Below are 24,877 nucleotides of genomic sequence, written 5' to 3' on the forward strand. Positions count from 1 at the left end.
TTTTTTCAACATACTAAGATTTGGGACATACTAATTCTTTTTTCGAATACTATTTAGTATGGATAGTATGCGTATTGGGACGCAGCAATTGTCCAACCTAATTACTGCTGATGCACGGCAGGTGAGCATAGACATGGGTGTGAGAGAGAGAGAGGAGCGGTGTTTGCACAGGCTTTCCGCTTCACAAGAGGAGCAGTGATGCCAGTAACGCGTTACTCTAATTTGACTACTTTTTCCAGTAACGAGTAATCTAACGCGTTACTATTTCCAAACCAGTAATCAGATTAAAGTAACTTATCCAAGTCACTGTGAGTTACTATTTTTGTCATTTTCCTTAGTAAAAATATATATTTTTGCTTTCTTGTTTAGTCTCAGCCGGGGTTTTCCGGCATAGAGAATTACGAGGCGGTCGCCTCCGTCAAATTTTGTGCCGCCTCCGTCTGTCGACAAAACTCAAGACAGGCAGTCACTTGCTCAGATTAGGCATGTCGTGATAATTAAATAATCATCAGAAATATATATTGTCACATTATCCTTCAGCAATCATTATTAGCATATTATTATTTGCTAGTAGCCTACAAAGTCATCTAAAGCCATTCCATAGCTGAATGTCTTTCCTCCGCTGTAGCTGTCATTCTAGGTAACTAGTTCGTCAGCTCCAGTTTGTATCCAGCCTCTGATGGAGACTTCAGATGCCCCGACACCTGTGATGAGACGACTCGACGCCTGTGAAGAGACGACTCAACGCCAGCGTTGTTATGGCCTAAAATAATACATGATTGATTAACTTATCCTAACATTTTTTCTTTAACATTCTCTTTTCTAACATTTTTCAATGTACATTTATGAAATGCACTTTCTGTGAAGCTGCTTTGAAACAATGTGTATTGTGAAAAGCGCTATACAAATAAATTTGAATTGAATTGAATTGAATTCTCCGTTCAGCATTCAAACTGCGCGTCGCGTTCGGTTCCAGTCAGCAGCAGCACGGTAAAGCTCACTCCAATATGATATATTACCGTTATAATACTTAATAAAATAATTTATCTTCCTGGAGTTTATCTAGCGGTTTCTGAAAGATGTTGTGCTCGCTACCCAGGTGGCAAGGACTATTAATTAGCATCACACGCACAATAACCGGAATTTAAAACTGTGAAGAAACAAATAATCAGTGAATGTTTGGACCGATATAGGCTACATAGTAGACTAGGATTTGTGGGCTCAACGCTCATCTTCTCTTTATGCCGTGAACTTTTCAATGTGCACTCGCGCTGCCCTGCACACTCTAGGCGTTTCTCAATGGAAGGATCAGTCCTGCAGAGGAAGGATCCTTGACATTGAGAAACACCTTCTGACTTTAAGCGCATCATTCTGCACCCGGGATGCGCATAAGCGCTTTGTTGCCGCTCTGTTTTGAAGCGTTTTATATATTTTCATAGTTTTGTGCACTTAAAGATTATTAAAAAATATATTGTTCTCACGTATCGATCATATATTTGTTGTCCCTTTACAGAGCTGCACATTACGTTTACAATAAAATATAAATCTTGTAATTTTATTTTATTTGTGTAGGCCCATATAATTATTTACATTCATATGTAAATATAAGTTAAAAATTAAATATAAATTGTTTTTCATAAATGTATTTAATAAGAAAACAAAGTAATTTGTACCTTTTCATTAACATGTTTAGATTTTTATAAAATTAGTCAAAAGATTTTTTTTGGAGATACAATTTCAGGAGATACATTGTTGACGTTACTGTTAAAAATGCACTTTCCAATAAAGTGTTGGCAAAAACGGTTGTCATTTTTATGTTGAGGCTGCAGAGGTGTTGTCGGCAACTGATGAATGTAATTAATAAAGTAACTTGTAATCTAACTTAGTTACTTTTAAAATCAAGTAATCTGTAAAGTAACTTAGTTACTTTTAAAATCAAGTAATCTGTAAAGTAACTAAGTTACTTTTTCAAAGTAACTGTGGCAACACTGAAGAGGAGGATAAAAGAGCCATTCAGAAGAGAAGAAGGAGGTCAGGGTTGAGGTCGAGCTGGTAAAAGTCAATCGGTGTCCAGTTAATCAGCTGTTTTGGCTGGGTCTCTGTCGTTGTGTCTTGGGGTAGAAGATCTCCTGGTTGAGCGCTTACATTGGACGCTGTAATCCTGGAAATTCGTGTAAGTGATTAACTGCCATTGGAGTCTGTCGTTTAGAGCTGCTTGTGGAATATTACTGGATTGAACTGCTGCTTGGATCTGTGCCGGAAGAGGAAGAGAGAAAGATAAGTGAATTAATTACATCGTTGAATCCAATGTAAAGCTGGAAGAAAAGACTGTGAATGTGAAATTTACTATTGAGGAGGACCTCTGTTTCAGATACGCTGGAGAGGAATTGAGAGTTGAATATTCCCATTCAAATGCATGGATGAAGCGAGGCTTCTGATCAGCCCTACTGTGTGAGTGATTTGCAGTTGTTTGCCTTACCTGATGCACGCTGAATTAATGCTGTGGATTTGTATTGAACACGAGTGCTGTGTGCTATGCTGAGAAGAGTCTCCCAACGCCTGCTTCCATTCTTGTGAAATGATCTACTTGTCCCCATCCAAATTCCAGAACGATACAACTGAACTGGTGAAGTAATGCTTTGTATTATTCTCTCTTCCACTGAGTATTGTCGTGAAGTAATCCCTCATTGAAGGCTCCTGTTAACCCTCTCTCTCTGAAATTACAAGTCTTGTGAAGAACCGTATGGCTGTGGAAAAGTCTGAACTGTTACACGTATTGATGGAGCTCTGAAGATGTACAACATCGCTGGTAAAGCTGCCTATTGAGTCTCTCGCTAATGTCTGATGAAAGTGTCTGTTGAGGGAAGAGTCCTGCAGATGTGCAGCAACGCTGTGAAGTAAGTTTTAAAGTCACAATTTCCCGTTCATGTTCTGATGAGAGAATCTGCTGTTGAGAGAAGAGACATTACCTGTTCCTTACTGTTTGAGTCCTGCAGATGTGCAGCAACGCTGTGAAGTGAGTTTTAAAGTCACAATTCCCCTCTCACGTCCTGATAAGATAATCTGCTGTTAAGAGAAGAAACCTTACCTGTTACCAGTGTTGGGGAAAGTTACTTTGAAAAGGAATGCATTACAATATTGCGTTACTCCCTTAAAAAGTAACTAATTGAGTTACTTAGTTACTTTTTAAGAAAAGTAATGCGTTACGTTACTTCTGCGTTACTTTTGCGTTACTTTTTCTCACCTGGGCTGGGCTTGCTTTTTTGTTTAGTTTTTTAATAGCAAAAAAAATCCTTTTTTTTGCAAATGTAAAGACCTCTTCTTACCAAAATTGAAATAATAAGCCTCAGGCTAAGATAAAAATGCAAATTTACGCATGAACCATACTGCCGTGCTGTGCTGCCATTCTGGACAATGGAAGAATAGGATGCAGGAGAAAAACGTTTTACCAATAAAAACAAAAAATCTAGTAATTTTTGCTCATGGCTTAACTGAATCAAAGATCAGCAGCACGACATTGGTCAATAAAGGTAGATTAAATGCATACAAATATTTGTTTTATTTAACATTTATATATTTGAGGTTTGCATAGTACTCTGATTTTGCATTTGACTGATGTTATTAATTTTGAGGAGTACTGAATCTTTATTGTGCAAGTGAGATGAATAAGTGCTCACATTTAGTCTAGAACTACAATAACACATTTACACACACGCCTCTGCACTTACTCTCGATTTTTCTCAACATGGGGACAGGAGAGCCAGTCAAATAAACAAATAAATGTGAAAAAGTAACTTGCGTTACTTTTTTGAAAAAGTAACTCAGATATTTTGTTGTAAATTTGAAAAGTAATGCGTTACTTTACTAGTTACTTGAAAAAGTAATATTATTACGTAACTCAAGTTACTTGTAATGCGTTACCCCCAACACTGCCTGTTACCTACCGTCTGAGTCCTGCAGATGTGCAGCAACGCTGTGAAGTGAGTTTTAAAGTCACAATTCCCCTCTCACTTCCTGATAAAGGCGAGGGAGACGTGGAGGAACGCGTGCTAAGCTAACGCTTACTCCTCATCGGCTCTCTTTACCCAGCATTTTCCTTGCCAATGTACGGTCGCTAGTGAACAAAATGGAGGAGATTCGACTCAGCATCACACACAGTAAGAAACTTTTGAACTGTAACGTCCTAATATTCACGGAAACCTGGTTAAACAGCGGAATACCGGACACCGCTATCGAGCTAGCGGGACGCCACACACTCCGGGCGGATAGAACATTAGATGGCTCTGGGAAGAGCAGAGGGGGTGGATTGTGCATTTATATTAACAAAGCTTGGTGCACAAACTCTGCTATTGTTGGGAGTCATTGTTCAGCTAACCTGGAGTTTCTCATGGTTAAATGTAGACCGTTTTATCTACCGCGGGAGTTCACCTCCACTATTATCACAGCAGCTTATATTCCACCCGATGCTGATGCCAAGCTTGCTATGAAAGAACTTCACGCAGCCATCAGTAAACAACAGACTGATCACCCGGAAGCTGCGTTTATTGTTGCAGGTGACTTTAATCACTCAAACTTAAAGTCAGTGCTACCCAAGTTTCACCAGCATGTTTCCTGCCACACCAGAGGAAACAAAACCTTAGACCATGTCTACACAAACATGGCCGGAGCTTACGTTGCGACACCCCTCCCCCACCTGGGACAGTCAGACCACCTCTCTTTGTTTCTCAGACCCAAATATTCACCCCTCATCAACCGCGTGAAGCCATCAATGAAAACCATCAAGGTGTGGCCTGCGGGGGCAGACTCCACACTCCAGGAAAGGTTTCTAAACACAGACTGGAGTATGTTTGCTTCTCAAGCCACCAGTGGCGCTCACACGGACATTGACTCCTACACCTCCTCAGTATTGGATCATATCAATACCACCATCGACAGTGTTACAACCCAGAAACAGATCACCACATACCCAAATCAGAAGCCTTGGATGAACAGGGAAGTACGACTCCTGCTGAAGTCACGCAATACTGCCTTCAGATCAGGAGATGCACAAGCCTACAGCGCATCCAGGGCAAACCTGAAGAGGGGCATCAAAAAGGCCAAGCACTGCTACAAGCTCAAGATTGAGGGTCACTTTTCCAACTCTGACCCTCGACGCATGTGGCAGGGCATCCAGGCCATCAGTGACTACAAACCCCCCCACTCCACCCCCGCAGCCACTGATGTCAACTTCCTGAATGAGCTAAATTACTTTTATGCTCGTTTTGAAAGAGACAACAGAGAAACTGCCACCAAGCTCAAACCCTCAGCTGACCACCCACCAATCACACTCTCCACCACAGATGTCTGCAAGGCACTGAGCCGGATCAGCGCGCACAAGGCTGCTGGACCAGACAACATCCCTGGACGTGTGCTCAGGGCATGTGCGGAGCAGCTCGCTGGGGTTTTTACAGACATTTTCAACCTGTCTCTCGCCCAAGCAGCTGTACCATCATGCTTTAAACGCACTTCCATTGTGCCAGTGCCGAAACACTCCAGCCCGAGGTGCCCTAATGACTACCGCCCTGTAGCACTCACACCCATCATTATGAAGTGCTTTGAGCGGCTGGTCCTGGAACACCTAAAAGACTCTATACCATCCACATTGGACTCACACCAGTTTGCCTACCGCAGCAATAGGAGCACAGAGGATGCCGTTTCCATGGCACTGCACTCTGTGCTCACCCATCTGGACAGTAAAAACACTTATGCACGCATGCTGTTTGTTGACTTCAGCTCAGCATTCAACACTGTCATCCCATCCAAGTTAATTGCCAAACTTGGAGACCTGGGCATCAACACTTCAATGTGTAACTGGATTTTGGACTTCCTAACTGACAGACCCCAGAATGTTCGATCAGGATCCACCTGCTCCACATCCATCACACTCAACACTGGTGTACCACAGGGCTGTGTGCTAAGTCCGTTTCTCTACTCCCTCTTCACCTCCGACTGCAAGCCTGTGTATGGAACTAATTCCATCGTCAAGTTTGCGGACGACACTACGGTGATTGGTCTCATCAGCAACAACGATGAGACTGCCTACAGGGAAGAGATCCAGCACCTGGCCACATGGTGCGCTGATAATAACCTGCTCCTCAACACCACCAAAACGAAGGAGCTCATCGTGGACTTCAGGAAGGAGTCAAGAGGCACACACGACACCATCCACATCAATGGAATGGCTGTTGAGCGTGTCTCCAGTTTCAAGTTCCTGGGGATCCACATCTCGGCGGACATGTCGTGGACGACCAACACCTCCAGCCTGGTCAAGAAGGCTCACCAGCGCCTCTTCTTCCTGAGGACACTGAGGAAGAATCAGCTCTCCTCTGCTATCCTGGTGAACTTCTACCGCTGCGCAATAGAGAGCATCCTGACCAACTGTGTGGCAGTATGGTATGGGAGCTGCTCTGTTGCGGAGCGCAAGGCACTGCAGCGGGTGGTGAAAACTGCCCAGCGCATCACAGGAACTCCACTGCCTGCCATCGAACACATCCAGAGGAAACGCTGCCTGCATCGAGCTCGCAGCATCCTCAAGGACTCCTCTCACCCAGCCCACAGACTGTTTTCTCTCCTGCCCTCCGGCAGGCGTTTCAGGATCCTCCGGACCAGGACCAGCAGACTAAAGAACAGTTTTTTCCCCAGAGCTGTCTCTTTATTGAACTCAAACCCCCGTTGATCCACTTCCCTCATAAACTGATAACTCTCCTACCTCACATCTTCCTTCACTTTGTTATTTGCACTACTGACTGTTTATTACAGTAACAACTGTTTACTTATGCATTCTGCACCACCATACCGTAACTGGATAATGCTCATCTGCACTGCCGACTGTATTTACAGTAACAATGTTTACATTTGCATTTTGCACCGTACTTCTAACTGGAATATGCAACCACTTTCCACTGCACTGTTACACTTTCTTTCGGATAGCTCTGTCCATAATTTATTGTACTAACTTAATCCACTGCTATATTCCTCATATTAGCCTAACATATTATTGTATACCTCTAACTGTAAAATTCTGTTCAAGTAATAACCGTCTGTATATTTATTCATAGTACATAGTCACCTGTAAATTCTGTTTATAGTAATAGCCATCTGTATATTTATTCATAGTACATATTCACCTGTAAATTCTGTTTATAGTAATAGCCATCTGTATATTTATTCACTGTATATATTCATCTGTAAATTCAGTTCTACTTATAGTAATAACCATCTCTCTACTTATACATATTTATATATATTCAGAACATTTTTATGTCCTGCACTTACGCAACCATTGTATATATCCTGCACTTGCTGCTATTGCACTTCTGGTTAGACCTAAACTGCATTTCGTTGCCTTGTACTTGTACTTGTGTAATGACAATAAAGTTGAATCTAATCTAATCTAATCTAATAAGAGAATCTGCTGTTGAGAAAGTGAACATTACCTGTTACTTACCGTTTGAGTCCTGCAGATGTGCAGCAACGCCGTGGAGTAAGCCTTCCTAGCCACTATCGCTCTATTGTCCCCCGAAGACAGTGGAAAATCGTTCCAGCGGCTACTCTGGTCCAATAGCCTGAGAAGACAGGAGTTGCTCATTCTTTCCTCAAGTTGATTATTATTCAATAAAGACTATTATTTTTGAACTCAATTACTTGCCTCCTCCTTTGTCCGTTTGTTGCGTGCCTGTGGTGTCGGCTCCTCACGGTGGTGTCTGGAGTCAGGGGCGGCTGGTCATCCGAGTCCGCCCCGGCCTGCACCGGTGACATTTGCACATTGCTTGTGTGATATCCATTGACTTAAAACGCAAACATTACCAATAATGTGATGTGACATTTGTCTTTATCAACAAATGCTCGCAAAATGATGGACAACGATTCACAGCGCACGTTCCATGATAATAAAATCAAGTAAATTATTAAATCAATTATTATTTATTAATAATAATTATTTATTTATTAATAATAATAATACATTTTTATGCATGCCCCCTGAGAATTGTAAAATGGTGTTTGTTCCGTGGTCGATGACCTGACAGTTTGTTTGTTTATTTTAACATCCTTGTTGTATGTGTACTGTTGCATTGTTAGTATTTGCAGCATGTTTTGTCTTTGGTTGTGTTGTGAACTTTTGCAGCGGGTTTCTGTATTTGGTTGTGTTGTGAACTTTTGCAGCTTGTTCCTGTATTTGGTTGTGTTGTGAACTTTCGCAGCACGTCTGTTGTCAAACTGATGAAGATGTTTTCTTTATTAGCTGGTGTTTTTTCTATTTGCATGTGTTTTCTTCAGTTTTGCAGCGTGTTGAGCTCTCTCGGCTACCGTATCGTTCTGCTCCCACAGCACTCGGCCCTGCTCTGCTTCATACTACAGTAACATTAATGATCTCATCAATGAACGTGATTTCTGCCCACGTCCCGTCCTGATTCTTTTCCACCGGCTGTTAGGTGAAGACGACCATCCCAAGATTCCGCACTCAATTTCGGCGTCATCAAGCTATGCCGTTGTTTTTGTGAACTGCTCATTTAAACTGCTAGGCCAAAATCTTTGACAAGCTAATGGTTGAGCAACTTCTTTAAACCATTGCACATTTTAACATGAAACCAAAACTACACTCAGGTGAACAAAACATGAACAAAGACAAAATCAAACACTCTTTGTTCTTTCCAGAGAGAACAGTTCAGAAGCAGACTGGAAGTTTAGGGAGAGATAATGAGATTGGAACAGGTCTTTAAAATCAGATAGCTCACAAAACCACCAAATACAGATACTTTGAGCACCTACACACTTCTGGTGTATTTGGTCATTGCCTCTAACTGCATGACAATCTAACATATATAATTTATTTACAACAATCTATATAAATAATACAATTTTATACTGAATATTAAGTTAGGCTATATGATTTTTTTAATTATTAGGCCTGTATGCAATTCCTGAATATGGGATTTTCATGTAAAACATGTGCATATATACTAACAAATAGCCTATAGGTCAAACAATTCCTGAATGTGCTGTAGTAAATTGAGTGTAAACATTTAAAAATACCTCATTCAAAAGTGAAGTAGTAGCCTACTGTACAGTTTTAGAATATTTATCAAGTGTTCAAACGAGAAACAGACACAAAAAAAAAATCGTTTTGTAAAGAATGTAAAATGACATGTATTGTGAATAGGCATCTTGTTTCATAATGTTGACATAACACGCAATTACAGTTTCTGTAGCTCTGGGCAGACAGTAGGGGGCAGCGGCACTCTCCTCAATGTGTTGTAGACTGAGAATTTAAAAAAAAAAAAAAAAGGATTTAAACTTTAACAGCTTTTGCCTGCGGTGAAAAAGTAGTTAAACTGCTGAACATAGAGGGTTCGGCTCAAGTTCACAGAAGGCATTTTCAGAGGTTTGACGCTAGAGATAAGACAGATCATGTTCCTTTCCAGTGTTATTTGACTGTCTATTATGACGCAAGTTTTCATTGTGATGATGACTTTTCAGCTAACACACATTTGCTATTGTTGGTCGATTGTTGCAGGTGTCCCCAGGTGTTTCTACTACAGGATTCCTTACGATGTTGGCAGATCATACCAATGGTAACAGCAGTCACCATGAAATCGAAGTGGTTAATTCTTATTTTTTATGATGTAGCCTATTGCAGCATTTACAGAGCTGCCAACTTTTAAAAAAAAATTTAGAGTGAGATTTGGTGGGGCCAACCAAAATTTTGCCGCGAACAAAGCAAAAATTGCAACAAAAAATAAAATATAATAATAATATATATATATATATATATATATATATATATATATATATATATATATATATATATATATATATATATATATATATATATATATATATATATATATATATATATATATATATATATATATATATTAGCTATATACACACACATCACTGAAAACACTCTCTCTGCATCAGCATTTGAATGGGGTAGTATTGGTTTTTGTTGTTGATTTCTTTTTTGCCTTTGATAGATAAGGTTGATAATTAATTATTTCTATTAAGACAAAATGCATCTATATGACGCTTTGTATACAGTATATCCTATACACACACACACACACACACACATACACACACACACACACACACACACACACACACACACACACACACACACACACACACACACACACACACACACACACACACACACACACACACACACACACACACACACAATGTTAAAGCACTATGTAGAGGCATGGTTTTGTCTAAATAGAACAAATTGATTATACATCAACCTACAGCATACTTTTACAGGGAAGAAAAAGGAAAATAACTGTCTGTCCTGTCTGTTGGTCTTCTGTCTGTTGTGTGGTTCTTTTTTGCTGTGGCTGATCTAAAAAAACAGTGTTGTAGTAAAAACTACTTTGAGTAGTTAAGTTATATTCAAGCTACCCTTTTGAAAATAGCTACACTACAAGTTACTATCAAAAGGTAGCTGGCTACATTGAAACCATGTTTCTTTTTCTTCTTCTTTTGAGATTGTTATTACAATTTGTATGTGTATTCAATGCAACATAAAAATGGATGGAGGCATTATTCCCAATACTTTAGTGGTTTACTCATATGTTTTTGTTTAGGCTATTGTCAAATCTTAAACTAAAATTTAGTTTAAAGGGGCTATATGCGTTTTTCTGAAACTTAAACTCGCGACTGACACCTGTGGCCAAAAAACAGAACTGCTCTTATTTTCTGCTCGCTCTCGCAGCGGTGGTGACGTCACATCCACAGACAGCGTGGGAAAAAAACGACCCGCCAGAAAATAGGAAAAATAGGATACAGGCTTATAGGTGCACCCACTGTGAGCGGACAAGGTGTCAGTATGCTCATCAGGAGATGTTTGAGTCATAAATGGTAAAATAAAAAGGCTATTGTTACGTTTATTTTGGGGAAAAAGTTGCACATAGCCCCTTTAAGAATTGAGTTAGGTTTTATTTTGATGTTTAGTGTTTGGTATGTCAGCTGGTGTAATCTTTTTGCAGTCATCTTAAAATCACTGATAATTTGTGATTATTTTCCATCTTCAGTAAAATATTTTATAATGTAAAAATGATACTGATCATGGGTCCTACAAAACAAACACACACATAAAAATAATAAACATAAAAAAAACCTGCTGTTTTTTTTTTTAGCAGATTTTCAGAATAACATTGTCATATAATCTTGATGGCCCTGTTACATATGAAAAATGATTACGACAGTAAAATAGTTTTGAAATAAGAATGCTGTCAGTCAGGATTTTTGTCATATCTTTGCTACCGCTTACAGATGAGGAGCAGAACCACACACGTTTACTATGTTTAACGTTCTCAAATATTTTGATAGAAATTTCACAAATATATTAAGTATATTTGAAATAAATAATTGGTTATTTGAACACTAAATTCTTTTAGTGAAAAAAACTTAAATATAACTGTAAATTTGAGACAAAATTAACTGTTGGATTTTTAGTCAATTATTTTGGTATCTTCAACTCAAAACATCAAATAAATGATATTTAGAAATGTTATTAAGTTAATAAAGTTAATTATTACTATGATATTTACTAAGCCACTGAATTATTTTTTAGAGTGCAACACTGTCAGCTGCACAAGAGCTTTATGCTGTTATGCTGTCCTCTTCCAACTATACAGCTTGTAGATTTGCACCAGCACAAACCCTCTTTTGGCATTAAAAAACTACTGTCAGAATTTACTAAAGACATGCAGTGAAAAATTAGCACTGAAAAAGAATGGACAATTTTTGCGGCTGACCTTATTGCATATGCAGTTATAGGAGTTTCCATTTCAGATGCAAAATTTATGGGAGGAGAGTATTTATATGAATCATGCAAGGTGATTTTACTAAAGTTTGCGCTCGTCAATATACAGTTTTTTTGCGCCATTATTTACCACCCAAAAAAAGCATGTCTTAAACCAGACATTAATCAGATCAGTAGATCGCACACAGAACTTTCCATTCCCATCGGCGCATCTTTGGTTTGCGCTCACGCTAATTTGCCCTGTTTAGTAAATCTGGCCCTAAGGGTTAAAGTGCCCCTATTACGTTTTTTTTTTTTATATTCCCTTTCGTGCAGTGTGTAATATAGCTTTTTGTGAATGTAAACAGTCTGCAAAGTTGTAAAGTTGAAAGAAGTTATTGTCTCCCAAAAGAAAGAATTGACTCTGAACCGCCTATATGAGTCGTTTTTGTTTCGAATCCAACTTCTACGTCCCTAGAAAACACATTTGCATAATCCCCGTCTATATTGTACATTGTCCGCCCACAAACAACTTGACACACCCACAAACACGTCATTTTACTGACGACTGCTTCTCAAATCTTCAACGCGGAATTCACTAAACGCTTGCTCTGGAAAGATGGATCAGTACCCAGTTTATTTGGACCAGCTTGCTCCTCAGAATTATTGATGTATATATTTTCATCCGGGTGTTCAAAATATGTGCTGTTGTGCTTTATATTGTGTAGGTCTCCCTGGCTAATCGGCTAACTAATAAGTAACTTTATTGCTGTCTTACTGAAATACTACTGCAAATCAGCTGTAAACTGTCTGTTAATGCAGATTGTCTGTCGTTCTTGCTACTTTGAGTAAAGATAAAGGATGGAGCAAGATTTGTTTTGCAAACTTTAATGTTACATCAGTCATTCAAGTTAGTGCTCGGTTATCGATACAGTTCCCGCATGTGCTCCGCAATAAACTAGAAATATACACACACACACACATCGGTTTGTTGATGGACGTACACTTGTTAATGGTGAGGAACTACAGTTGCTTAGCCCCCAGTGAGGGTATTTTAGGGTCCACATTGCGCTATTAACTAGTAGCTTAGGCTGAAGCCCCCCTAAAAAGGGTCTAGAACCGCCCCTGTGCATAGTAACTAAGTAGAAACTAATGTTCACTGAGTCTAAAGGAATCTGATGAATCCTGCATAACAACTCTCAAATGCTAATAGGAGTGTAGCCTACAAACAACTATGCAATGGCGATAATAGATTTCATACTCCTCCCATCAAAAATGCATTTTCTTATCTTTATATTTAAATATCAAACAGCGAGTTGATTAAAGAGAAATTAAAATCTGTTTATTATCAGCAGTTCAAATATGATACTGTTTTGCTTTGTTGATTGATTTCAGAAACAAGTAGCTATATTTATAATAGCCAACTCTCTTTCTATATTATGCCAATAATGGAGTATTTTCTAAGTATGAGTATATGCAATATGTGATGATTTACACCTGAATTAGCCCACAAGTAGCCACTTACTGTTTCTTTTAAAACTCAGCCCACTTCACTGTTCTCTTCACACAACAAAACAAGGAAATAGAGAGAATCAAACTCGTCTAGCAGGTGACTCACACGCAGTCACATACTATCAACACAAAGACATGCTAATTCCAGGAAGATTTTGTAGGTGGATCATTTGACAAGGAAACAAAATCTCAGATCCTGAGAAACGAGTTCGGCATCTCTTCTTGGTTGTTTCCAGAGGTAGGAGTGACAAATCACTGTGTTTATTCTTTTGAATGTATAACTGCTTTTGATGTACTTTCAGAAATAAATTCATTGAAAGAAATGCTTACCTTGACTTTAAAATGTTCTGTTCGATGTTTACTTTTGAAAGTTGTAATTTCTGTCTGTTATTAATATAAAAGAGCAGAAATTTGACCTAAATTCAGGTGAGAGATTGCATTTGACTGTTGCGCAACCAGTACTTATTTGTGCTTGCAGTTTGTGTCATTGTAATTTATTATGAAATAATCTTTTATGTTAGTTTTAATTTATTAATTGCAGGATACTGATATGACATATGTGAGCCTAATGTAGCCTGATGTAAATATTTGTTGTACATTTTGTAAGTCAATCATTTTATTATGGCAATTTCTGCCTGCTTATTATTTGACAATTTCATGATCAATTATGAGAATTCCTGCTTGCAAATAGCACGAAAATATGATTGTTTTTAGCTCAGGATATTACAAAAGACCTTAAACATCATTAATCAAAATGTAGTCTTATCATTGTGCACTGATTATCTATGACATAATTTCCTGTTTTACAGATCTAAGATGTCTGGATGAGCCATATAATTGCCTTTTGTTCTGAAGAAATATGTTAAAGTGATTTTGACTAACATACGTCAGTGAGAAACATGGCCGGCCAAGGTACAGTCAACTAAATAATTTTTGGTTCACTGTAACTACTTTTGTCACAAAACTGCTGTAATGCAAGTCATTGCACTCAATTATCTCATACTACTTGAGCCTTTAGGCTTTAGATCTAATATAATGCCAAATGTTTTCTTGCTTTGTTCATGATATCTCACTGAAATGGATTGCATTTGGCGCTATTGCCCTCCAAAAATGCTTATTGTCGAAACTATCAGTTCAGATATTTGCATTGAAGACAGAATTGATGCCAGGCCCGGATTAACACAGTGTAGTGCACTACTTGAAATGCCTATCCTGAAAATAAAATAAGATTAATATCACAGCCTTAAAGTGTAACCAGACAAAATGTTTGTTTAGTTCTCTTGGCCATCGTCACTAGATATAATTTGCAAGATAACATCTATATAGCAATAATAAACAGTAGACTAAGTCTATTTTCTTAATTTTCTTAGTACCGACAGCAGAACTGATAGCGTCAGTTGACCCAATCACAATTCTTTATATATTTTATATTATCTCTGTATATATTGTACCTTTTAACGGTTCATTTTGTATCTGCATCTCTTCCAGCAAAATAATATATATACAAAACATGAAAAATATTAAAGGTCTAGTCATTATCTTAATCGCTTGGTGCCCCCCTATTGGCTGGTGCCCCAGGGCACTCGCCCAATCCCGTCTATGGATAATCCGGATCTGAGTCATGCAATTAATTTCTGTTTCATTATCTGTTCCGAGACTGCTAAGAAATGTTTGTTTTTTCTGATATCTTTTCTCAATTTCTCAAATACAGGACAAATATTCAAGTACTTCGCAGGAATCATAATGACGGTCCTGCTGACCCATGAATGTGTTGTGGAAACACTTGATTTCCCAGAAACAAGTATAGATATAGAGGTAGGGGAAGATTTTGAATGTGCTAAATGTTTTTTTTTTTTTTTTTTTAGTAATTTGATTTTACACCTTTGTCGTTTCTTTCTTTTACATTTTTTCTTTTTTATAGTGTTTTATTTATTTTAAATTTTTAGTGCTTACACTTAATCTTGTGTCAGTTTATTGCCAAGGAAACATTTCTAATTTTCATTAAAGTTTTTCAATTCATTTATATTTTATTTTATTTCAGCTTTATTTCTATTAACATACATGTATTTAAGAGTTTTAGTTAATGATAATAACCCTACCATGGTCACATAATCAACTCACATGATAAATGTTTATATAAAATAATTTTTGTGTTATTTTATTTTTCCAGTTTAGCTACATAGATGGCCAACTGCATCATAGATTACCAAGAAGCGCAGGTCTGATTCATGGTTTTGTCCTCTACTCACACACTGTTATAATAATTGTTTGATGTTATTATATAAAAATCAAGACACATTAACTTGATATGCTTTGTTATTTTTCCCTTGGATTTTGTCTGTCAATTATTTTGTATTGCTCTTTATGACTGCATGATTATTAAAATCTCATTCATTTTCTCATATGTATAGAGCTATTGGAGTTCATTGTGGTTGTGGAAGTGAATGCATCCCAAGCGGTGGTGATTGAACAGATCAGAGCGTCATTGGCCTCGATCACGTTTCCTCTTCTATTGGACAACAGTACTGAAATTACTTCTGCAAACATCACAACAGGTGAGCCTGTTAAACCGGTGATCCAAAGCTATTTACGTCATTCTTACTGCTTCATTTTTATCTTTAATGTTGTGTAAACATTCTGTTGTTAACCAGTTCTGTTATTTACATTAGTGTGCCAGCCAAATGTGACTGAATACCAGTGCGTGTGTGAAGATGGTTATGCATGGACATACAACAACTGCAAGACATATGAGGCCTGTGATGACATCAGTTTGGGCTCGTGTGGATGTATCAGTGGCATTCCAAGTGATGGAGAGATGTGTGTGCTGGAGAGCGGTAAGAATCATGACCAAACAAGCCAACTGCAAATACGCACACAAAAGCTGTATTAATGTTTGTTAAAAATGCTACAGCAATAAACGACCCGTGGTATACTTAGTTTAAGGTACATTAACATAAAAAGTTCGAATTTGCATATAATTTAGTAAAACAATATTTTATTTAACAAGACAATATATGCATGGTTACATTTAAATATATTTTAAGTAAAAATTAAAAGTCACCTTATAATTTATGGTGAAAATCAATTTAAAGGTTTAGTTCATCCAAAAATTTTAATTCTGTCATTAATTACTCACCCTCATGTCGTTCCAATCCCGCACGACTTTCGTACAGAAAGCTCTCGAAATTCATCTAGAATATCTTAATTTGTGTTCTGAAGATGAACGAAGGTCTTATGGGTTTGGAACAATGACAGAATTTTCATTATTGGTGAACTAACCGTTTAGAACATTCCCAAAACTCCCCTGTGTGATGCATCTTTTCAATATATTTTAAAAATTATGATGATTAATTATCTAAAAATGGGTGTTATTATGGTGTTTTTTTAAGGTACAAAAAATAGATTTACTGTAGGTTGGTACATTGTAATTAAAAATACAAAGTACAATGATATGCATGTTTTCTCTGTCACAGAACTGCCCTTCACAGACTACTTGTTTGAGATTGAGATGGAATCATTAAGCATCGCTGTGGTCGATGAGATGAGGAGATATTTGCAGAACTTCACCTTTCCACTTCAGTTAGATGAGCTGGTTGAAGTTTTAAATGTGGACATCACGACAGGTGAAGGACATCACATGACCTTCATGACCTTCTGAACACAAACACATCAGTCCTGGTCTGCTAAAAATGAGCTTACATTTTCGTTTGATCCTTTCTTAGTGTGCAATTTCAGTGACAGTGGATACAAGTGCGCATGTGAGGATCAGTATTTCTGGCCGTGTGAAAAGTGCAGAGAATATGGGAGCTGTGACAACATCACTAACAACACATGCAGCTGCATCAATGATATTCCAAGTGATAGACAGTTCTGTCAACCAGTCAACGAGATAACAAGTAAAATAGTTTTATACATTTCTGTTTGTGATCACACAAAATTTCAGTTATTGTTACAGATTATTTCTAATCCATTCTCATCCTTTTCCTGGAAGATGACACAGCATGTGCGCAAACACCAACAGGTACTTAAAAACATCTAGCTTAAATCCTGAAGTCCAGGTAACTGCAGCATTTTCATGCATATGAGAAGAGTGAACATTCCTAACTTTTTTTCTTTCTTTTCTACACTCACTTCAGATCTGGCTGAATATGTAACTGAAATTCAGATAGATGCTGAGAATACTGCCATCCTTTATCAGCTGATGGGCTATTTGATGGCTTTCAGTTTGCCCTTCAAAATCAGTGACAGCACTAACATCACAGAAATCAACATAACTACTGGTATGAGCTCTGTCTCTTCAGTTCTCTGCTTTGACTTGTACTTTACACATCATATATACTGCTATATGAATTATGAACTTGTGGATTCTGCTTTCCAGTGTGTTCTTTGAACCAAACTCAGTATCAGTGTAAATGTGAGGGTCTGTTTGTTTGGCCAAATGACACATGTCACTCATACGAGGCCTGTGATGTCATCACTGATGGTTCATGTACATGTATCAATGCCCTTCCAGTCGATGGACAGTTCTGCCAGTTAAAAGAAGGTGAGCCGTCACATTCATAAATCTGAAAGCAACAGCATTCTCCCATAAACTCTTTTGACGTTTGATTTGTAGCACCCCAGTGGCCAATGCAACTAAATATCAGTCATTTCACACTTTTAATTTAAACACAATTTAAATCTGAAACTTAATTGGTTATCTTTTCTTAATATCTGAAGTTGGTTATCTTCTGGTTATCTTTTCTTAATCTCTAACAACAGTATTCACAGTAACTTATTTAATTAATTGTTTGGATAATTTCCTAACTTTCCTAGTTTAAAAAACTAAACAAAAAAAACAGCAGTCAATTCAAATGAGAAATGTGTAACAAAAAATTAGACATAACCCATAACAAAGATGAAAATTAATTTTAGACCATTTAGATTGCAGAACTTTGCATGTGTGTGTGTGTGTATGCATATATATATATATATATATATATATATATATATATATATATATATATATATATATATATATATATATATATATATATATATATATATATATATATATATATATATATATATATATATATATATATATATATATATATATATATATATATAGATATATATATATATATAGATATATATATAGATATATATATAGATATATATATAGATATATAATTTTTTCTTTTTTCTTTTTTTTTCTTTCTCTATTGTGTACCATGTACTTCACTTCAGTTGTTTTTATCTCCATTTCACCTTAAATAACTAAATAATTACTCCTTATTTTTAAAACCTAGAATCATAATATAATCTTTAATGAAATATTTTTTAATGGATATGATATTTTTATATTGGTAGTCAAATCATCCAGATATTGTGTCAAAAAGCAGAAATCGCATAAAAATGTATTCATCATATTAGTAATTGGACACTGGTGTATACAAATAATCTGAATCAGTATCGGCTGATCTCTATTGCAGACGTAAGTAAGTAACTTTCATAAAAAATACAGCAACATAACATAACAACATTCCAGAAGAAGGCAGTGCAATCAAGAAAAGAAAAAAAAATTCACATTGAGGGCACATAGTTTCACTTTTGTTCTGCTCCACTTGCTTATGTTTTCTTTTTTCTTTTTTTGCAGCACCACCTACTAACTATGAGATTGACATTGATGTGAGATTCTTTGACTTGTTCCTGGTGAACTACTTACGAAATCTAATCATGAACATCAGCCTGCCCTTGACTCTGAGCAACAGCATAAATATCACATATATCGACATGACTACTGGTGAGAGCAGAAAGCTTTGTTTCATCAGTGTTTGCACAAAAAGTAGTAATTTTAATATGATACGTTTTATATTGCTTATTATGTAAGTCAAATAGACTCCATAAAATCATCAAATTTGTGGTATTTTGAGGTGAGACTGTATATTTCCTTCTGCGCCACACAAGTGAGACTGTCTTTTAATATTAACATGCTCATAAACACAAAAGTTGCTCCCATGTTTTTACTTACAGATGCAAAGATTCAAAAATGCTTTCTTGGTTTTACACTTAACATGATTAATTTTAATTGAATTATATTGACTGTATGAATATAGCCTATAAGTCTGCACCATTTCTTTATTTATGTTCATTTTTCTTTTTTTACAGTGTGTGGGTTAAATGGAACAGAATATGAGTGCAAGTGTGAGGAGCAGCATGTTTGGCCCAATGACACCTGCAGGGCCTATCATGAGTGTGATGCCATTGTGGGAGGCACTTGTGGATGTATTCAAGCTCTCCCTTCAGAGGGTCCGCTTTGTCAGAGAGGTAAGAAATCAATTAGATCACAAAAGTATTGATTGTAATTTTGGTAACATGACCAGTATGATTTTACTCTTGACACTTGACACATTTGGTGGTTTAGAAAATTAGGGCCACTTTGTCAGAGAGGTGAGACATTATTGAAACAAAGCAAGCAAATAAATAAATAAACAAATAAAAAGAAACATTATTGAATTTTAATTCATGTTTATGTTTCTGATTCACTGTGTTTTCTATCGTCATTATAACAACAACTTTGTTTCCATACATTTAACCTCAGGATCATTTCTGTCATTTTTATTAAGTTTTTAGATTAGATACAAAAAATATTAAAAAAAAAATTAATAAATGCATATCAATACACAATACAATTATAACATTTTAACTCTATATTCCCATTTTTTTGTATTAATTTCTATATATGTAGTTCCGTATCAGTGGTGTTCTGAAATGAGAAGGCAAAGTCCTGACAGTTTTTTTTAATACATCAAATTCATGTCCCAGTTAACTTAATGTTGTCCCATTTTATCCTGGTTAAACATTAAGTCACAAAAAGAGAAACCAAATTATTTGTACTTTAACTATGTAATTAATGTTCTATTTATTAAAACCAATAAAAACCAAGGTAGTTTTTTTTACGCATTTTTACATGTATTCTAAAATAACAACTAAAGGCAGTAACAATTTAAACAATATATTTTATTTGGGAACTGATGTTCACGATCATCAGTCATTATGCTCAGTAAACACTAGTCACAGTCACGAAGATGTACCTTTAATTTCACCAAGCTAATTGCTTACTAAAAACCCCACATCGTGTTTTCAGGCAATTTCAGGTTTCATTTCATTTCAGGATCACATGCAATCATAGCACAATCAATCACATCCAATCATTGTATATTATAGTCTCTCACCTGATCCCCCCCCCCCCCCCCATTCATTCTCAATTACCACCCACCAAATCCACTGCATGCTTTAGGGGGTCTGTTAAAAGTCAATAAGCTCAAGGGAGGCAAGAGAAACATGGTCCTGCTGTAACTTTACCTGCTGGTGTCGCTGTTGGACAATGTAACTTTAGAAAAACATTTTGTAATATATGCATGGTTTTATTTTTGTAATATGGATTATTTTCTCATTTTTATTTTTCTCATTTTTCTTATTTTTTGAGGAGGCACTGCCTCCCTTGTCTCCTCGGAAGAAACGACCCTATTTTATTTTTATATATATAAAAATTTATATATTTATTTTTTTATATATATAAAAATATATGTAGTTTTAAAGATTTGTTGGCAGACCTCTTTTGAAACTTGCGCCATGTACAATATTGTGTGTGTGTGTGTGTGTGTGTGTGTGTGTGTGTGTGTGTGTGTGTGTGATATGTTAACACCTAATTCTCTTATAAATGTCAGGTAAAGTGGATATTTTAATTCCATAAAAAAAGTCCATTGAACAGAATAAAACAGGTTAGTCAGATGTTCCCTTAAAAACTCAAGCAGCGTAACGAAATGAGAAAAAAAAATGAGATGGCAAAAAGCCAAAGGACAAAGAAACCAACAAAAAAGCAACAGTTGTTAGAAAAGTCAGAGTGACTCCCCCTGGTGGACAAAATCGCAATTGTCTTGAAGTTTGACAGAGGCACTTTAACCAAAGAGCGTTTCAACTGGAAGCTGTATGTAAGATTTGGATTTTAGTCAGTAGGCCTTTAGGTTACAGATGAGCAATTAAGTAAGCAAAAGCAATTCAATTCAATTCAATTCAAATTTATTTGTATAGCGCTTTTCACGATACCGTTTCAAAGCAGCTTCACAGAAAATGCATCTACATTACAATTTAATTGATTTGTACATGTTATGCATTTCAGAATTGCACACATACAAGCACACAGATTAGCTAACTATCTATTATTAATCAATATAATAGCAATGGCATAGAAATAAGAATACAGTTTGTTAATGAATAGGTATATAGATGAGCACTTGGGCTTACTTGACTGTAACCCTGTTCCCTGATAAAGCGGAACGAGATGCTGCATAAGCTTATGCAAATGGGAAATGTCTTTGACATAACCAGCTGTGAAAATAGTGTGAAAACACGTCAATGAAATTGACCCGGAGGTATTTATAGCCTCGGCCGGTGACGTCATAGGCGCACCTGCTGCACGAGGCTATAAATAGATGAGCTTCAGCTGGAGCAAACCAGATCTTCTTTGTTTGAAGACCAGTCCTGAAGCATCATCAGCACGGCCTAGCAATGCAGCATCTCGTTCCGCTTTATCAGGGAACAGGGTTACAGTCAAGTAACCCCAAGTGTTCCCTTTCAAAAGCTACACTCAATGCTGCATAAGCTTATGCAAATGGGAACGAGAATACCCACGCCGCCGTGCTTGATGGTGCCTGGACCCCTTACGGTTGTGTAGGTGTGCACAAGATCGCAAGAAGCCTCAGGCATTAGCCTGTGATGTCGACTCAAGGACATGAGAGCCCAGAGTGGCATGAGCATCCAAGCTATAAAGTCTTATAAATGTGTGCGGAGAGGACCAACCTGCCGCATCACAAACACTTTGTAAGGGAGCACCCCTTGCTAACGCAGTAGAAGAGGCGACTCCCCTGGTGGAGTGAGCCCTTAATCCTATAGGTGAAGCTTGACCGCGCACCTCATAGGCAAGAGCAGTAGCATCCCTGACCCAATGTGACATTGTTTGATGGTGGCAGAACCTCTGTTACGGCCCCCATGGCAAACAAACAGTTGCTCTGACTTACGCCACTGGCTAGTGCGGTGGACGTAGGCCTGAAGAGCATGGACTGGACACAGTCTATGAAGTTTCTCCTGATCTGGCGTTGTGAACGGCAGAGGGCAGAAGGTTTCAAGAGTGACAGGATGTACAGTCGACAAAGGAACCTTAGGCAGGTAGTCAGGGTGGGGATGCAAAATCACTTTCACCAAACCTGGGGCAAAGTCTAAGCAGGATGCCGATATTGACAGAGCCTGCATGTCCCCAATTCTTTTCAGAGAAGTTATAGCCATAAGAAAAACCATCTTTAGAGTCAGAAGTTCGTCAGACGCTGATTCTAGAGGTTCAAAGGGGGTCTCAACCAGACCCTCGAGGGCTAAAACTAAGTCCCATGAAGGGATCTTGGCTCTTAATGGAGGCCACAACTGCCTGGCACAACAAAGTGAGCAGGCAGAAGATGCCTCCCAAGCGGCACCCCATCCACCAGGGCATGGCAAGCCAAATGAGTGGCCACATAAACCCTGAGAGTGGAGGGGCAAGCTAATGTTTCAAAGGGGGTCTCAACCAGACCCTCGAGGACTAAAGCTAAGTCCCATGAAGGGATCTTGGTTCTAACAGGTAGCCTCAACCGACTACCCCACGAATGAAGCGAGCGAGTAGAGGATGTCTCCCGAGCGGCACCCCATCCACCAAGGCGTGGCAAGCCGAAAGAGCGGCCACATGAACCCTGAGAGTGGAGGGGCAGGTGCCTGATGACAACTTTTCTTGCAGAAAATCCAGAACTGAAGTTACCTGGCAGTTGACTGAATCTACATTGTGTCGTACACCACCTTTCAAAGACACCCCATTTATTAGCATAAACTTTCAGAGTGGAGGAAGCTCTAGCACTTAGGATGGTCTCAATAACTGCAGGCGAAAGCCCCGTGTCCCTCAGTTGGTGCCCTTCAGGGGCCAAACATGAAGGTTCCACAGGTCGGGCCTGGAATGGAATATCGTGCCCTCTGCCTGAGACAGAAGGTCCCTCCTCGCCGGAATCGCCCAAGGTGAGCCGTTGAGGAGAGACACTTTCTCCGAGAACCAAACCCTGTTCGACCAACGCAGCGCTATCGATAAGAAGCAAGACCCTTGTTGGCGAACCCCGGCTTGAACTCCCAGGAGCAGAGCGACTGGAAGGAGGGCATACAGACGCATTTTGGGCCATGTATGAACCATCACATCCAGACCCAGCGGGGCTGGGTGACAGAGAGAAGCAGGGACATTGCGCTGTCTGAGAAGAGGCGAAGAGGTCCACTCCCTGTGGTCAGCTCTGTAAAATCTGATCCAGATCTGCTTGACTACTTCTGGGTGGAGTTTCCACCCCCCCATCTGTAACTCTGTCTGGACAGTAAATCTGCTCCCACATTCAACCGCCCTTGAATGTACACTGCTCGAGTGACAGGAACTTGTTCTGAGCCCAGAGAAAAATCTGTCTCGCTATTCTGATAGCGTGAGCACAGACCCCCCTGGTGATTATATATGAGATATTTCGCTGTACTGTCCACCCGCACTAGGACATGACAGCCCCTCAATTACGGGAGAAAGTATTTCAGGGCCAGAAATACAGCCGTCAACTCGAGGCAGTTGATGTGCCAACTGAGTTGATGACCCTCCCATTCCCGTAGGGCTGGACGACCACTTAAGGCCGCACCCCAGCCCGTCAGGGAAGCGTCCGTCTTTAGCAACTTGCGACGACAAGGTACGCCTAGAGTGGGACCCAAGGCAAAAACCGGGGTTTGAACCACATAGTTAGTGTACGAAGCCACATGGCGCGCCACTTTATTTGCCTGAGGATTGGCCCTAAGTCCTCTGGCTTTGAGCCACAACTGAAACGGTCTTATGTGCAACAACCCCAAAGGGAAACCCGTGGATGCTGATGCCATTAGACCTAACACTCTGGTGCTGATGATCAGTAAGATCTTGACGAAGATCTGACTTTGCTCAGGGAATACTGAATGGTCTTGATTCAAGCGGGAAACCATTGTGCCCACCTTGTGACCAAAAACCGAACAAACCCTAGATAAGTCGTTCTCTGGGCAGGAGAAAGAACACTTTTCTTGGTGTTGAGTCTCAACCCTAGAGAAACTAGATGAGCCAACACACTGTGTTGAAGCACCATCTCATGTGATTGTGCTAATTTTAGCAATCGCCTCTGTAATTCAAAATTTGAATGCCCCGGAATCCCAATGGAGCCGGTAATACATCCATACATTTTGTATACGTGCGGTTACAAGGCTGGCCAAATGGAAGACCCGAAATTGGTAAGCTTTTGCCCCCAAAAGCGAACCTCAGGAACTTCCTGTGTTGTGGCAGACTTTATATGCGAATACATGCGTCCTTCGGATCAATCGTGCCGAATCCAATCACAATGTTGAATATGCGACACGACTGCCTTCACTGTAACATCTTGACCTTGAGTACTTTAACTGCTTCACAGTTTAAGACTCGAAGATCTGAGATTGGACACCCCCCCCCCCACCCTACTGGGGACCAGGAAGTAACTGCTG

General features: G+C 38.5%; 1 protein-coding gene across 1 annotated transcript in view; it reads left to right on the forward strand.

The window, feature by feature from the left end:
• The window catches only part of adgrf6 (adhesion G protein-coupled receptor F6), a 187,726-nt gene that overhangs the window by 60,580 nt on the left and 102,269 nt on the right, over positions 1-24,877 (forward strand). Inside the window, exons 2-4 of the mRNA XM_079831145.1 lie at positions 17,679-17,832; positions 18,939-19,085; positions 19,451-19,609. Coding sequence (XP_079687271.1) covers positions 17,739-17,832; positions 18,939-19,085; positions 19,451-19,609 — 400 coding nt within the window. The 5' untranslated portion in view covers positions 17,679-17,738. The remainder of the gene's footprint in view (positions 1-17,678; positions 17,833-18,938; positions 19,086-19,450; positions 19,610-24,877) is intronic.

The sequence above is a fragment of the Gobio gobio genome (assembly GCF_949357685.1).
Source record: "Gobio gobio genome assembly, chromosome: 12".
In the NCBI taxonomy this organism is placed as follows: domain Eukaryota; kingdom Metazoa; phylum Chordata; class Actinopteri; order Cypriniformes; family Gobionidae; genus Gobio; species Gobio gobio.